Source organism: Gracilinanus agilis, chromosome 3, assembly GCF_016433145.1.
Source record: "Gracilinanus agilis isolate LMUSP501 chromosome 3, AgileGrace, whole genome shotgun sequence".
In the NCBI taxonomy this organism is placed as follows: Eukaryota; Metazoa; Chordata; class Mammalia; order Didelphimorphia; family Didelphidae; genus Gracilinanus; species Gracilinanus agilis.
Window position 1 is genome coordinate 189,126,813 of NC_058132.1, and position 15,904 is coordinate 189,142,716.

Genomic DNA, 15,904 nt, shown 5'->3' on the forward strand with positions numbered 1-15,904 from the left:
GTATGTCTTTAAAGAGAACTGCCTTAAGATGTAGGAGCCCACAAGTTATTTTAAGAGCAATGCTCTGATATGTATATAGTGCTGTAAGGTTTGTGAAGTACTTTACATTGATTGTCTTGTTTGATCTTCATAACAAACCCTGTAAGTAATAGAGGTATCATCTCAATTTTACAGAAAGAGAAATTGAGACTGAGATTATATAGCAAATGGAAATCTTCTATTTTACTATCAAAATATGTCTCTATAATATGTTTCTACCTTTTAATAAAATAAATTATTAAAAAACTAAGAATAACTTCTAAATTTTTTGGGAGAGAGACTAACCTATAAATTCTTTCATGTGAGGAACACACATTTCTTTAACTCCCTTCACTAATGCAGATAAGCAATATCTTGTTATTTATAGTCTTAGAACGTTGTTTTGAGGGACCAAGATCTTAAATAACTTGCACATGATAATACATTTTTTATTGTCTGTTGTTATGCTTTTTCATTTTAGTTCTTATTGTATGTTAAATTAAATGATTTTTTAATAAAATGATTACTCTGCTAAGTTATATAAAAATTAGAAGAGATGAATACAAATGTTTGGTTTTTGAACTAGGAAAGAAAATCCTCTTAAAACAAGTTTTTTCTTCCTGTGGTAGGCCATCTCACTTCATGGATGTATCACTACGCAGCTTCTCACTCTGTTGTGACCTGTTAAGCCAGGTTTGCCGGACAGCAGTAACTTACTGTAAGGATGCTTTGGAAAGCCACCTTCATGTTATTGTGGGGACAATTATACCCTTAGTTGGTGACCAGTTGGAGATTCAGGACCAGGTAATTTTCTGGACCTCTTGAAAAAAGCATTTCCTTAAAATGAAAAGTTATTAGTAACCATCATGTGTCTTATGTGTACCTCATTTTGGATTTTTAAAAGAATGCTTTAAATGTAAACATGTAAGAAATTGTTCATTTTAAGTGTTCTAGTACTTTAGTGGTTTTTAGAAATACATTATTAGTTGTGTACTTTTAAAGCAGTTAGTTAATATACTTGACTTTCTTAATTAGAATGGCAGTTTGTTATACTGCTGTTAATTCTAATGAAGCCATTATTTTTCTCCTTTTCATTTTCACTTTTTTTCCTACTTGCTTTCAGGTCTTGGACTTGTTGAAATATTTAGTGATAGATAACAGAGACAATGAAAATCTGTATCACACAATCAAACTCTTAGACCCATTTCCTGACCATGATGCCTTTAAAGACTTACGTATCAGTCAGCAGAAAATCAAATACAGTAAAGGACCCTTTTCACTCTTGGAGGTAAGGTGATAATTAATCCATTATTTTATTGCTATGTGGTGGACCTTTGGTGACCTACATAATATTTTGACTAGAAAGGATAGGGAAAAAAATGTCCAGAAGTTGATACATGGAATAACCTAGTAGATAGTAAAAAGAAAAAAATAATAATCATTTGACCATTTGACCGTTTTTTATTCTCTCAGAGTATCTGTCTCAGATGGACTACATTCTTGCATATTGAGAGATTTAGTGAGTGTCTTTCAATAATTTTATAAAGAGCACAGTAGAGGTGCCCCTGGGTTTAAGAAGAGTAAAATATCCAAATATTCAGAAAAGGAAGAATAGAATCTTAAGACTATATCAATGGGTTTGATTTCAATTTCTGGCAAAATTCTAGAACATACTGTTAAAAGAGATTTAGTGAACTTGTTACACACAAAAAAAAAAATTAGTGGGGCTCATAAAGAGACAGCAGCTTCCTTAGGATCATGTCAGGCTAAACTAATCTTATTTCTCTTGTTGATAGAGTTACTAAGCTGATTGATCAGCGTAATGCTGAAATTTATCTTTCTCAGTTCTAGTAGAGCATTTATATTCATCCACTTTGTCATCCCTTCCTCTTCCAATTTTTTAAAGTCATAAAAACATAGTTGAACCACTTCTAAGGCTCTCTCTCTAATTAGACTACCTCTATGATTCCTGATAATGATAGCTTCCTTAAGTGATATATATAGAGTATCTTCCTTTATTAGAATGTGAACAGTTTGTCCTTGTTTAGCCTCTTGCCATTTAGTTGATGTTTATTTTTTTTGTTTTTCTTGATTCCTTCGATTGAATTTCAAATTTTTCATTCAGCCCTGGTTTTTCATCAGGGATACTTGCAAGTCCTCTATTACATTAAAGATCCTTTTTTTTCCCCCATGGAGGATTATGCTCAGTTTTGCTGGATAAATTATTCTTAGTTGGTAAGACTATATGTTTTGCCCTCTGGAATAGTGTATTCTCTGCTCCTTTATAGTGGTAGCTGTTAAAGTTTATGTAATCCCATTTGTGGTTTCTTGGTATTTGAATCCTTTCTTTCTGTCTTTTTATTTTATTTTTTCTTAGATTTGGAAGCTAGATATTGGCTTTACTATTACCTGGACATTTGTGTATTTCTTTTAAGAGGTGACCAATGGATTCTTTTCAATTTTACTTTGCCCTGTAGTTTTAAAGAGCTTGGGGCAGTTTTCTTTTATGATTTTTGAAATATGTTTAGTCTCTTTTTTGATCATTGGCTTTCATGCAGTCCAATGATTCTTAAATTCTCTCCTTGATTTGTTTTCTACATCAATTATTTTTTGCTGTGAAATTATCTTATTCTTCAATTTTTTCCCCCATGTTTTGATTTTGTTTTATCATTTCTTGTTTCATGTAGTCATCTTCTTTTGGTCCATTCAAATTTTCCAGTGCTTGGTTAAAGTTTTATATTTTTTATTGCCAAACTTTTAATTCTCTTTCCAATTCTTTCTTTCAAAATTTTTTTCTTTGTCCCCCCCCACCCCCCCGATCTCCCATTTCATTGATAAAAACATTTTTTAACTAAGAAAATAACTATTGCTTTTTTTCCCTTTCAGGAATTCTAGTTGAACTTAGCTCTATTTTTCTCTGAAGTTTTTTTTTTGCTTGTTGAGGTTTTAGAGCCAATCTCTTGTAAGTTTTTGTTTTGACTGTTCCCAGCACCAGTATAGCTATTTGTGGAGGGATTTTTTTTCTTGTTTTCTCATTTTTCCAACCTTGCTTCCTGACTTCCAGCTTTGGTTGGTTCAGGCCCTGTATACTTTTGAAGAGAATATCTATGCTCTTCTTGACCTGTTTTTGTTTGGGGGGGAGCTTTCTGGGATTTTCTTGAATTATTGAGTATTGTGTTATTCCAGGCTTTCAGAGATAGTTCAGAGTAGAGACTTTTAACCTTTTAGTATCCTTCAACCATTCTGATCCAGGGTAAAGTCATATCACTGCAAGTTTCTGATCTCAGTTTATGTCTTTGCAACACTTTTGACATGCCCCTGGTTAGAAGTTCCAATAGATTGCTGTCAACCACCTGGAAAGCTCTGTGAGTTCAGAGGGAGAGATGTGTAGGCTCCTCTTTGCAATAGGATTCCTGTCCTGCTTATTCCACTCCAGACTTCAGAGTATGTTGTATACTGAAATCGAAACTTCTTTCAACTTATGGGTCAAGAGCAATGAAACTATAGCTTACCTCTGAATTTTTTCCTTACTCAGTATATGGCATAGGCCCGTTCTCGTAGGCACAGATCCATTCTTCATTCCATATAAGGTTTGTAATTTGGAACTTGACAGTGTTTGACAGAGCTGCCATTTGATACCTTTTCCGGAAGGCTGCATTTGAAGTTTGAAGTTTCTTAGCCATGGCCCTCTTGTAGTTCCTGGGTCCTGGAATGCAATTCAGTGCCCTATTGATCAGATCTTCTACTCACTATCTACAGACCCCTCTGGAAATACAGTAAAACCTCATTTTATGCAATTCAACACACATGAATTCAGGATACATAGCATACTATATGTTAACATTAACATAATAAAAAACATAAAATAAAAAAATTTAATTATATACTAAATCCACACCATTTTCCAAAGTGGCATAAAGTCTTGCAGCAATTCACCTGTCTATGAGCAATTAATATTTTTCTAATTGTTTAGGAGTGGCTTTATTTCTATGAAAAGTATTATGTAATTGTGTTCAAATAGTTGCTAGTTTTGTGTTGGTAAGCAAACCCCCAGGATTTTTATATTGTCTACAGTTACCTTAAATAGAATTTTCTTTTCTGCCTCTTGCTGTTGAATTTTGTTGGTGGTAAATAGAAATGCTGATAATGTATGTGTGTTTATTTTGTATCCTGAAATTTTGCTGAAGTTGTTATTTCTATTAGTTTTTTGGTTGATTCTCTGTGGTTCTTTATATGTACCGTTGTATCACCTGATAATGACTTACATCAGACAACATTTAGTTGCAAAGAGGATAATACTGAAATTCTGGAAATAAGTTATTATAAGAAAAAAAACATTTTGTCAGGAATTCAATTTTATCTAGAGCCAGCAGGGTATAATGAAAAGCACATTGGTTTAGAATGTCAGGAATCCTGCATTCTAATTCCTTATTCCTTGTGTGACCTTGAACGAATCACCTAGACTTACCAAGACTCATTTTCTTCATTTTTAAAATGAGAAAACTATATATACGATCTCTATTGAGCTCTGTGTGTTTGACATTTTGTCTGTTTGACATATACACATAATAGTTTTGTGTGTATATCTTTATGCCATATTCCTTTTTTTTTTTTTTTTTTTTTTTAACCCTTGTACTTCGGTGTATTGTCTCATAGGTGGAAGAGTGGTAAGGGTGGGCAATGGGGGTCAAGTGACTTGCCCAGGGTCACACAGCTGGGAAGTGGCTGAGGCCGGGTTTTTGAACCTAGGACCTCCCGTCTCTAGGCCTGACTCTCACTCCACTGAGCCACCCAGCTGCCCCCATATTCCTTTTAAAGCATATCTTCATATGAGTATTTTGTCCAGTGATGATTAATAAAACACATTTATTATCCTATGAGATTATTATTGATACTCCCCTTTAAATCTTAAGGTCAACTCAGTATACTAGGTGGGTCTTTTCTAGAGCTATCACAAATCAGTCTCTATTTCTTATTGGACTTCTTATTATTTGAAATAATTTAAAATTAAGGTTCTTTTTGTTTCCTTTCTAGGAAATTAACCATTTCCTTTCTGTAAATATCTTTGATTCACTGCCTTTGACTAGACTTGAAGGATTAAAGGAGCTCCGAAAGCAACTGGAACAACATAAAGATCAGATGAAAGACCTTTTGAAAAAGTCTCAGGGTACCAGATTCTTATGACATGTTTTTTACGTTATAGAACCTTATTATTTAGAGGAACTCATTAGTAAATTTTTTTTTTAATTTTAAACCCTTAACTTCTGTGTATTGACTCATAGGTGGAAGAGTGGTAAGGGTAGGCAAGGGGGGTCAAATGACTTGCCCAGAGTCACACAGCTGGGAAGTGTCTGAAGCTGGATTTGAACCTAGGACCTCCCGTCTCTAGGCCTGGCTCTCAATCCACTGAGCTACCCAGCTGCCCCCAGTAAATATTTTTAAATAAAGCAAAAAGGCCTTTCATGATATAAATCTTCCCTCAGTTTAGGTTTGGATAACTTTGATTTTCATAGACAATATTTCTTAGTCAATATTAATTCAGAAGCAAACTTGTGATTTCTTTTATTCAGCTTGTCATTTTGTATATATTAATAACAAAATCAGGCTTCTCCTAAGCTTGACATTTTATTGGTGTTTTTAATATTTATTATTCTTTTCCTATACTAAGGATTTTTTTTAATGACTTGTCTTTGAAACATTACAAAATTGAGAAATTGTCTTTAAGTAGACTGTGACAAATATGGTAAAACTCTTATAGTCTCCAATGTACTAATAGTTATTTTTAACTAAATCATTACCCCCTGAATATAGTTAGGGATAATGTATCTTTCCATAGCACTGACAAAGTTGTGTTAAGTTTATCCTTGTTCCTTGTTGTCATTATCCTGCTATGGTTTAAGTGTAATTCAACTTTAATTTTCTATTATTATAACATTGGCTTCTTGTCTGTATGTGAACAGAATGTGAATAGAAGAAGGAATGATTACTTCTTGTTAAGATCTCAGAAAAGGCTTCATAGAAGAGGTAGCATTTGACCTAGGTCCTGAATGAAATATAAAATAAGAGGAAGCCATTCCCTGCTATAATGATGATAAAAGCACCAGATTTGTTTGAGGAATAGTGAGCAGTCCAGTTTGATATAGGTTAAGCATAGTAAAGGGGACTGTGTATCCTGGAAAGGTAGATTGGGACCAAATTACATGGCACTTGAATGTAAGCTAAGAAGTTGGAATTTTACTCAGTGGGCCTTTAGGAGTCAATAAAAGTTTTTGAGTGTTAAGGTAATAGGATCAAAGTTACATGTCATCATTTAATATAGATATAAATATATTTTGGTTTTGAGTTGAAAGAATTATAATGTTATACCAATGGGAAACTTTCTCCATGCATTTTGTGATTTGCCATTTTCTTGAATTAATTTTCAATTATCTACTAAATTCTTTATAGTGCCAATTTTTACACATATAATTAAATTAGTTTTTTATCCCTCTTTCCTTCAAAGATTTTTGAACTTTATTTTTAAAAATCATGTTAGATCTTCTTAGATGTATTTTTCCTCTTGAAATTATTAATCTAAGGATAGGACATGATTGTAATGTAAAGATAAAAGGAACCAACAATCTTTTTTAATAAAAAAAGATGGAGACAGTGAAGATATCTGTCCTGCAAAAATCCAGTTACAAGCCTATTTTTGTTATAAATTTTGTATGCCTCTTTATGTGGTGACTGGTAAAACTTGCACTCAAACCTAGATCTTTTCCAAGTCCAGGTTGATTATGTTTTATCATTAGCATAAGTACCTTTGTTCATTGGGGAATTCCTTTGGGCCTTTGATTTTCTTCTTAAAATCTGCCCCATCTACTTTTCTTTTTCTGTGTTCCAAATGTTGCTGGTTGCATTTGTGCCATTTATATAGTCGAATTTTATATTTTGAGTGTTTTAAGCATATTTGATGCACACATATTGAGAACACACTTGAAATACAAATCAATAAACATTGGCTAAATGATAACTCTGAGTAGACCATTGAGAAATACAAAAACAAACCAACTTCTACCCTCAAGTAGTTCATATTTACTTGAGAAATATAACATAGGAACTGATGAATAAAAACAAGGTGGTTTGCATTCAATTCTGCTTACAACTTGTTTGACCATTGGCAAGTCATGTAACCTCCCTTGGCTTCAGTTTCTTTAGTTTTAAATGGAAAAGATTAAACTAAATGACTTCTGACAATTCTTAGAGCTCTAGATCTATGATCTAATATGTTATAGTCAAATAATTTAATTGCTTTTTGTGATTATTATCTCACTTGGTAAAGTATAATAAAGTTCTTAAGGACAAGAATGATTTCTTTGGTCTTTGTATTCCTAGCCATTAGCAAATCTGTTGCACAAAAGTGCTTAATAAATGTTTGTTGTTAAAGTGAATTATAGATATGTATGTGTTTATTTTAAATTAAAATGGTATGTTTATAATGATTTTTTTTCTCCATCATAATCCTAGACAATCCACAAGATGGCATTATGGTGAAGCTTACTGTGAGCTTACTGCAGCTATCCAAGATGGCAATAAACCATACTGGTGAAAAGGAAGTATTAGGTAATTTTTCTTTTCCATTTATCATTTATTTATATTTAGCATTCATCAAAACAATTTTTTGAGTGCCAAATTCTCTTCTACCTTTTCTCTATCCGTTGTGAAGGCAAGAAATATGATATTGATTATACATGTGAAATTAATGCAATATGTTTTTCCATATTAGCCTTGTTGCAAAAAAGAAGCAGCAAGAAAGTAAAAACATTATGCTTCATCTGCATTCAGAGTCTATCAGTTCTTTCTTTGGAGGTGGATGGCATTTTCCATTACAAGTCCATCAGAATTCTTTTGGATCATTGTATTGCTGAGAATGACTAAATCATTCACAACTGATCATTAAAATATTGCTATTACTATGTAGGTTGTTCTGATTTTGCTCACTTCATTTTGCTTTATCCCAAGTATACATCTCATTACACTGAGTCTTGGTGATATCTATAAAAATATCACTTGTGTTAAGGACATAATTAGTTTTCTGTCACCTCTCCATTGCTTAAGAGCTGAGTGCCCTCTGTGGAAACAGTGTTCCATGTCTTACAACCATTCATTGATACTGTTAAGTTGGTGTTAAGAGATAAATCTAAGGTCATTCAAGGCCCAAATTAGTTTGTTTCTTTACTTAACTCTAAATCTTGCAACATATTTGAACCTTGAATTGTGAAAAGTATGCTTTTCTTGGCATTAGGAGATTATTTTGCCTATTTTAACTCTTCAGAAATTTCGGCTTATACTAAAATGGTGTTTTTGTTTGCAGAGGCCATTGGAAGCTGCTTGGGAGAAGTGGGTCCTATAGATTTTTCTACCATAGCTATTCAGCATAGTAAAGATGCATCTTACTCCAAGGCCCTTGACTTATTTGAGGATAAAGAACTTCAGTGGACCTTCATAATGCTCACATACCTAAATAATGCTCTGGTTGAAGATTGGTGAGTGCTTAATGATAGTTTCTATGCTATACTGCTTTATTTATTTAAATTTATTAAATTTATTTAAATTTATTTAAACTCTTCTAGGAAATAAAAGTGCTTGTAAGTGGATTTTCCATATAAATGGATCTTAAGTATCAAATTATTTAAAAAAAATTTTAGCCACTTTTGATAGAAACCTTTCTAGAGTACATATTTCTCTGCTTTCTCAGAGTATATTGAATATAACTCAATCTTTTTAGGATTTTCAGTTATTGAGTTGCACTAGGATATAGTAGCTTTACTTCTTTTCCCATAGTTATCAGACCATCTCCAATTATTTCTGCTATTAATATAAATGTCTCCTATACCTTTTCCTATTTTGCATTGTTTTTAATTTGTCCTGGTCTGAGAAATCAGATAATCAGGTTTGTTTTATATATGTATCTGTGGTTAGATTTGAACTCAGGTCTTTCTGACTCTAGGCCCAGCTCTTTATCCACTGCACCACCTAGTTGCCTTGAGGAGGAGGCCTATATAAACTAGTAGAGATGAAAACAAAACCAGAACTGATTAACTATGAGAGGTGATTCTGAGATTGTGAACCTGGATGACTGCTAGGATGGTGGCTCCTTTGATGGCAATATGGAAATTCATTAGAAGAACAGATTTGGGGACCAGAGAAGAGATGATAGTTCTCCTTTGGACATGCTGAATATAAGATGTTTGGAGGCATCCAGTTTGAAATGTTTATTAGGAAGCTGGTTATGTTGGATTGAAGGTCAGAAGAGAGATTAGGGATAGTTATATAGGTCTTCATACAGAGACTGATTGAATTCTTGGTAGATGATGAAATCAATAGTAAGAGACTAGAGATAAAAGAGAAGGGGGCCCTTGGGATATATTCACAATTAGTGGTATGGAGAAAAATCTAGCACAGCACACTAAGGAATGATCAAATGGGTAGGAAGAAGTTGTGTTTCAGAGAGAGAGGAGTGAGTATGAGGTCAGTGTAATTCAGTAGCTGTTTCATCTATTTTAGGGTTTTTTTAGGCTCAAATTTTGATACTCCATATTCTTAATGACTGAGGATATTAAATTCTGGTTTTGAGGAAGTGGATGTTGTTATAGGTAATTTACAAGTTATAAATAGGGCTTATTATAGTGAAAGCAGACAAATCAAGCTAAAACCTGGCTGAGGCTGTGAACATTCTAAACTCGGAATGTTTAGAGAGGTTTGTCCCCAGAGACTGAGGTGAAATGACAGTTTTTGCCTGGGAGAGTGTTGGTAGAAGTGGCATCTTTCAACTAAGCCTGTGGACAAGTTTGGGATCTTAGTAGAGGAGTTTGAGCTTCACTCAAGAACCAGGTAGAGTTGGATGCTTTTCCTGTTGTTGGTGGACAGCAAACAGGAAGCCCTTTACTCCCTAACCCTCTTTGGTTTAACTTGCTGTGTTTGAAGTGTTCCTGTGTCCCAATTACATCTGGATATTATCTTGGACATAATTTGTGAGATTCCCAAATTCCCTTTCCCACTGCAGCCCTGTCAGTGCTGGCTGTCTGGAGTTGGAGTAGTGGAGGCAATCCCAAACCAATATTCCTTTGACATTTGGTTATAGACTTTAAGATTTCAGCTAACCCTCTTCCCTCCTTCCCTGTCCTTCTTAATCATTAAACAAACTTTTATAAACTTCCTGGTAGTCTCCTTCCCAGCCATCAAGAACCCACTGAGTTTTAATTGTTTTCTCTGACTGTATTGATTTCTAGTTACTGTTTGTTTTCCAAGCTAAGTTACATTGTATTGCTTCTCCATAAGCAGTTGTACTGGTGTTTCCTCTTTCATTCCCTACCTATTTCCCCATCTTCCTAAGTTACTATTAAGTTATTGTTAGTTTATTCTTTTCAGTTGGGAACATTTTATTTTTTCAATGTATTGCTGTATATTTAACTATTACTAGCAATAGTGTCACCATTCTAAGATATTTTTTCCTTTTTGCATTCCTCTTTCTCACCCTTCACCCTTTTAAAGAAAAAAAAATCTCTTCAGCTCATAGAGAATAGATTTAAAAATCTACTTTTAATCCTTAAGCAGTTTTTAAGGCTAAGAAGACTACTTCTAACTTTCAAATGAAAGCACCCATGCCTTATTAGATTGTTACATCCCTGATTATTTCTCTTTATTTATTTGGAGAATTCAAATGAACAAACATTTATTAAACACTTATCATATACAGGGTAGTGTGGCAACAGGCAAGGATGTCAAAGAGATTGGAGGTCACTAAACTTTACCTAAGTATCCATGTGAGATACATGTTAATTTAGGAAACCACAGATTAGTGTTGCCTGTGTATTTTTATTTATTTTGTTAAATATTTCCCAACCAGGGAGTGTTATATCTTGTTTTTGAAGCCTCTGGTCTAGTAGATATAGAGTTGGTTTCCTTGAACCCAGGAAAACCTTATTTCCAGTTCTTCCTGGGATACATGCTTGACCCTTCTCAGAGCCCCATGCAACTCTTCTAAGATTGTAAGATGCAAATCAGATGCTGATCAACAGAGGGAGTTGCCTTCACATTTACTCAGTAAAATCACTAATACAAACTGGGAAAAAACCATAAATGTCTGGAAAATTGGGCCTGTAGGATGCAACAAAGATAACTAAGATATGGTCTCTCTTCCTTTCTGGAGCATATGATCTGGGATGGGTCAGAAGAGAGGATATGACATGTCTAGAAATATAGTACAAAATAGAACATAGGTACATATGAGAAGTAAAGTAAAGTTCAAGGTCAAAGAAAGGAGAAATAGTTTAAGTCTAAGAAATGTATAGTAGTAGTGCTATAAATATCACTGGACTCAATATAGGTAATTGCATATTCTTTTAAAATTGAAGCATCATGTTGAATTCTTTGATCATTATAATTTCATTATTGTATTAAGTGATCATATGTAATTCATCAATATGTATTAAATTCTTTTATATATACCTCTAAACCCAAGTTTTTGTATTTTCTAAGGAATTTGTTGATTATTTGTTAATATTTGTCAGAAGTGCTTATGTGGAATGTGTTAAAGATACTGTTTCAAATGTGTATATTTTTCAGTGTTAAGGTTCGATCAGCAGCTGTTGCCTGTTTGAAAAATATTTTAGCCACAAAAACTGGACATGATTTCTGGGAAATTTATAAGAAAACAACTGATCCTATGCTTATATACCTACAACCTTTCAGAACATCTAGGAAAAAGGTATGTTTTAATCCTTACTTGGTATCTCCTGTATCCCAGTGCTAGATTGGGCATCATAGGAGATAGAAGACAGGTATGAGATACAGTTCTCTTCAAAGAATTTATACTACTCTTTTGTAAGTCAAAGATAGAATTAAAATTGTACTCTTTACTTACTAGCAAGCAACAAAAACTACTGGACTGCCATGGCTCTGAGGATAGATAATTTCTCTGTAATACTTCCACATATCTTATCTCTTTTGGTCCTCAGGAGGAGATTGAGTAACTAGTGGGATTTATGAGAGAAAATATGATGTTTCATTATTGCTTTCATATGATTTAAACCTTTTCTTTCCAGTTTCTAGAAGTTCCTGGAATTGACAAAGAAAATTCTTTGGAAAGCTTGGATGATCCAAATTTGTGGATTCCCCATGAAGAAAGCCATGATAGTTGGATCAAGACATTAACATGTACACTTTTGAACAGTGGGGGCATAAAAAGTGAAATTCTTCTATTACTAAAGCCAATGTGTGAAGTAAGGAAAATATATCTCACCTCCATGATTCTGTTTGGTTCAAATCCCATCCATCTTTTGCGTTTTTCTTTAAAATTCCTCTTATTTTGCATAAACTTTGCTTCTTTTATTCTGCATTTCACTTGTGATCACAGTCTTCCACAAAAGTTTTATAAATATTCATATTTGATTTTAATGTTACTGGTGGGCATCCTTGCCCCTTTAGCATATGTGGCATATCTTCTTTGTGTATCATTATTGTCATCCTACTTCTTAGTTCCCTATTAAAAAATGTACATTTTCTTCTAGTTTAAATCTTATGTCCTATTTAGTCTTCTTAGCTTAATGCCATACTATTCTTGTCATACACATCATATAAAGTTTGTCATAAATTATGTCTTAGTAATCTCTGATTTGCAGATTTTTAAAATAAGGCAGACTATTAAAAAAATCCTTACTTTCAATCTTAGAAGCAGTCATTTCTAAGGCAGAAGAGCGATAATGGATAGGCAATTGGGGTAGGCATTTGGGAATCTTGCCTAAAGTCATATATCTTTGAAGTATCTGAGGCCAGATTTGAACCCAGGAACTCTCGTCTTCCATACCTGACTCTATCCACTGAATTAGCAGCTCCAATTAGGGAGACTATGAAAAACATGTATTTTTATTGTTTTGATATTATGACTCTCCCCAGATGACTGTTGTATATATGCAAAATTGACAGTTTTAGATTTCCCATTTTGCACTATGCATCATTTTCATAGTATTCCAAAGGAAGAGTCTGTTTCTTAGAAGACTACATGTTTACATATTAATAACTTCTATCTATAAAGCATCATTTTTTGAAAAGCTATAAATTTATGTGCTTATTAAATATTAACTATAATTGGGATCATATAGTTTTGTCAAGTCTTAGAGATTTTAAGGGCACTTATTTGTTTGATAATAGTTATATTGCACTGGTGCCATTTTTAATACCATTTATTTTAATATGCTTTGTTATTGTTTCTGAGTTAATTTTTTTTGATTAATATTTTCATGAACTTTTGACAGATAACCTTTGTGACTTAAAAAAATGTGATAGACTCATGGAAAGGAATAAAAATGTGAAATTTAACACAGTGTTTTTGCCTAAACCTTTGACTACATGTGTTTGTGTTTTTTAGGTAAAATCCGACTTCTGTCAGTGTGTGCTTCCATATTTGATTCATGATATTTTACTCCATGATACAAACAAGTCTTGGCGAAATCTCTTATCTGTACATATCCAGGGATTTTTTACTAACTGTTTCAGATATTCCTCACAATCCAGCCGATCCACAACTCCTGCAAATTTAGATTCAGGTAAGAAAAGCTTCTGCAATTTAAATATTATTAAAATAGAACTATATTTGCTTTTATATAAAGAGTTAATCCTTGATTATCCATGCTAATGGAGAGGGATTGATGTCCCAGATAATACAAAACAACATTTGTTCTAAAAGATCAAAACTTTTAAGTATTTTGTTCTCATTTGACTTCATAGCGAATTTCATGGAATTTTGGGAGCAGCAATTTCTTTTCCAGATATATCTCTTAAGTTAATTTTGTATTTACTTTGTATTTCCTAAATATACCTCTAAGAAATCATAGTAGACATGGATCATATAAATGTGAGATGGCAGGGAAAATCTACCAGAGAATTAAAAACTGACATATGTGGTCCAAAGCATTCATAATCTATATTATGTAAGCAAGAACTTAGTAGAAATATCTTTATGCTTTTGATTTATTATATATTTAATAATGATATGTTAGTATAAATAACATCTGTATAATTATAGAAATAATATATAGATTAAAACATTATTTTAAAAGTTTTTTATTTCATTTGTTTGTTAATAACTTCACTGATAACCTAAAGATTATTTTTATCATTTTCATTATTCAGTTTCTTAAAATAGTTTATGGACACCAACCTATTGGCCATAATAACAAAATTTCATACATTAGATAGCATTATGTGTACATATTAGTATGGATTATTTATTGTTTTGCTATGATTAGACTTTTGTAGTTTATAAAAATTTTCTGCAACTCTTTATTCCTTATTCATTTTCATCCTATTTTTAGAGGAAGTGATTAAGAAGCTATATATGAAATTTCATGTATCCAGCTCATAGATAAAATTTTAAATTTCTGGGTAGTGCTTTTTGCTTCATTGGATCAGAAGAAATTTCATTTCAGCCATATTTTGCATTCTTTTTAATTTAGAATCAGAATTTCTGTTTCGAGGATCTTTGAATAAAAAATCAAAAAGAACCATGCTTGCTGTTGTGGACTATATGAGAAGGCAAAGAAGGTAATGAGTTCAGCATGAGGGCCTTTTTGAATTTTGGAGGTAGAATCCTAAAGATGGAAAAAGCATTTACTATTTTACCATGCTTAATCTGAGTTACTAAAGATACCTAAGGTTTTATGTGTCAACAACTACCACCTATAGCAGTGATAGTGAACCTTTTAGAGATGGAGTGCTAGGTCCTGCCTCTCTTCTACCCCCCAGATCGAGTGCCATGCCCATCCTCCGGTTCTAGATGGCATGCTGTGTCCCTCCCTCCCATTGAGTGTTGGATGCACCCTGTTGCACCCCCTCTTTATGCCCCATACAGAGAAGGGAGAGAGGTGGATGGTGTGAAAAAATGTTGTTAGGCACAGTGGAGAAGGCAAGGGGAGCAGTTCTGTCTAAGTCTCTTTGCCATTCTAGTAATGAACTATGGGGGGGCGGGCATGGTGTGCCCACAGTGAGAGCTCTGAGGGCCATCTTTGGCACCTATTCCATAGGTTTGCCATCAATGACCTACAGTAACCTCAGATAGCTCATGAAGCTGGAGAGAATGCTATCCTTCTTGGGATTGGTTGGGGCAACCTGAATCTAAGTGAAACTGAGCCCTGGCCCACCAGGATTCAGTAAACCTTGCCCTTGGATTTTGTTCTTTATACACCCCATTTAATTGACTTCTGGTTGCAAAATTAGAGCTGATCTAAAAGACCTTATAGATCACCTAGATCAGGACCCCCTGATTTTCTACGTGTAGAAACTGAAGCCCAAAGAGGTTGTCGTCCAAAGAGTACCACATGGGTATGAAGTAGCAGAGCTATAATTAAGACTTTATGAATAGATTCTTTCTTAGCCAGAGGGGTCTATCATAAGACGAAAGATGATCTCATTAATCACTGGTTGGCTTCATGCTAATAAGTTTCAGTCTTTTGACTATATCACAGTGTTATTGCTGCACTGATCTTGCCACTGAATTTGCTTCTCACATATCTGAGTGACCTGGCAGGATAAGTCAAAATGTTTCATTTTATCAGAGATTGTAACTGCTTGTTGTACTGCTTGAGAATAAAGAAGGCAGTACAACAAACAGTTACTATCTCTGAAAAAATGATAGTATAGTGGGAACTGGATATGTAGGTTCTGTTCTCTCCTTTACATCTAATTGTGTGCCTGGCCATCTTTAGGAAAATGAGATCATTTAGGGCACATCTAACACTAAAACTCTGAAGAGCTCTGTTGTGTTCTCTTTTATAGAATGGCTTTACTTGATATAAAACAGTCATTCCCATGTGATCCACATGGGTCCTCCAAGTGGCATAGCTTGCCC

The 15,904-nt window shown here is 33.6% G+C and overlaps 1 protein-coding gene across 3 annotated transcripts in view; it reads left to right on the forward strand.

The window, feature by feature from the left end:
• The window catches only part of ATM (ATM serine/threonine kinase), a 136,569-nt gene that overhangs the window by 64,821 nt on the left and 55,844 nt on the right, over positions 1-15,904 (forward strand). For all 3 annotated transcript variants that reach the window (XM_044669121.1, XM_044669122.1, XM_044669123.1), the window contains exons 29-37: positions 648-822; positions 1,142-1,306; positions 5,053-5,185; positions 7,525-7,620; positions 8,372-8,543; positions 11,626-11,767; positions 12,105-12,281; positions 13,427-13,604; positions 14,514-14,601. In XM_044669121.1, the coding sequence (XP_044525056.1) occupies positions 648-822; positions 1,142-1,306; positions 5,053-5,185; positions 7,525-7,620; positions 8,372-8,543; positions 11,626-11,767; positions 12,105-12,281; positions 13,427-13,604; positions 14,514-14,601 (1,326 nt within the window). The remainder of the gene's footprint in view (positions 1-647; positions 823-1,141; positions 1,307-5,052; positions 5,186-7,524; positions 7,621-8,371; positions 8,544-11,625; positions 11,768-12,104; positions 12,282-13,426; positions 13,605-14,513; positions 14,602-15,904) is intronic.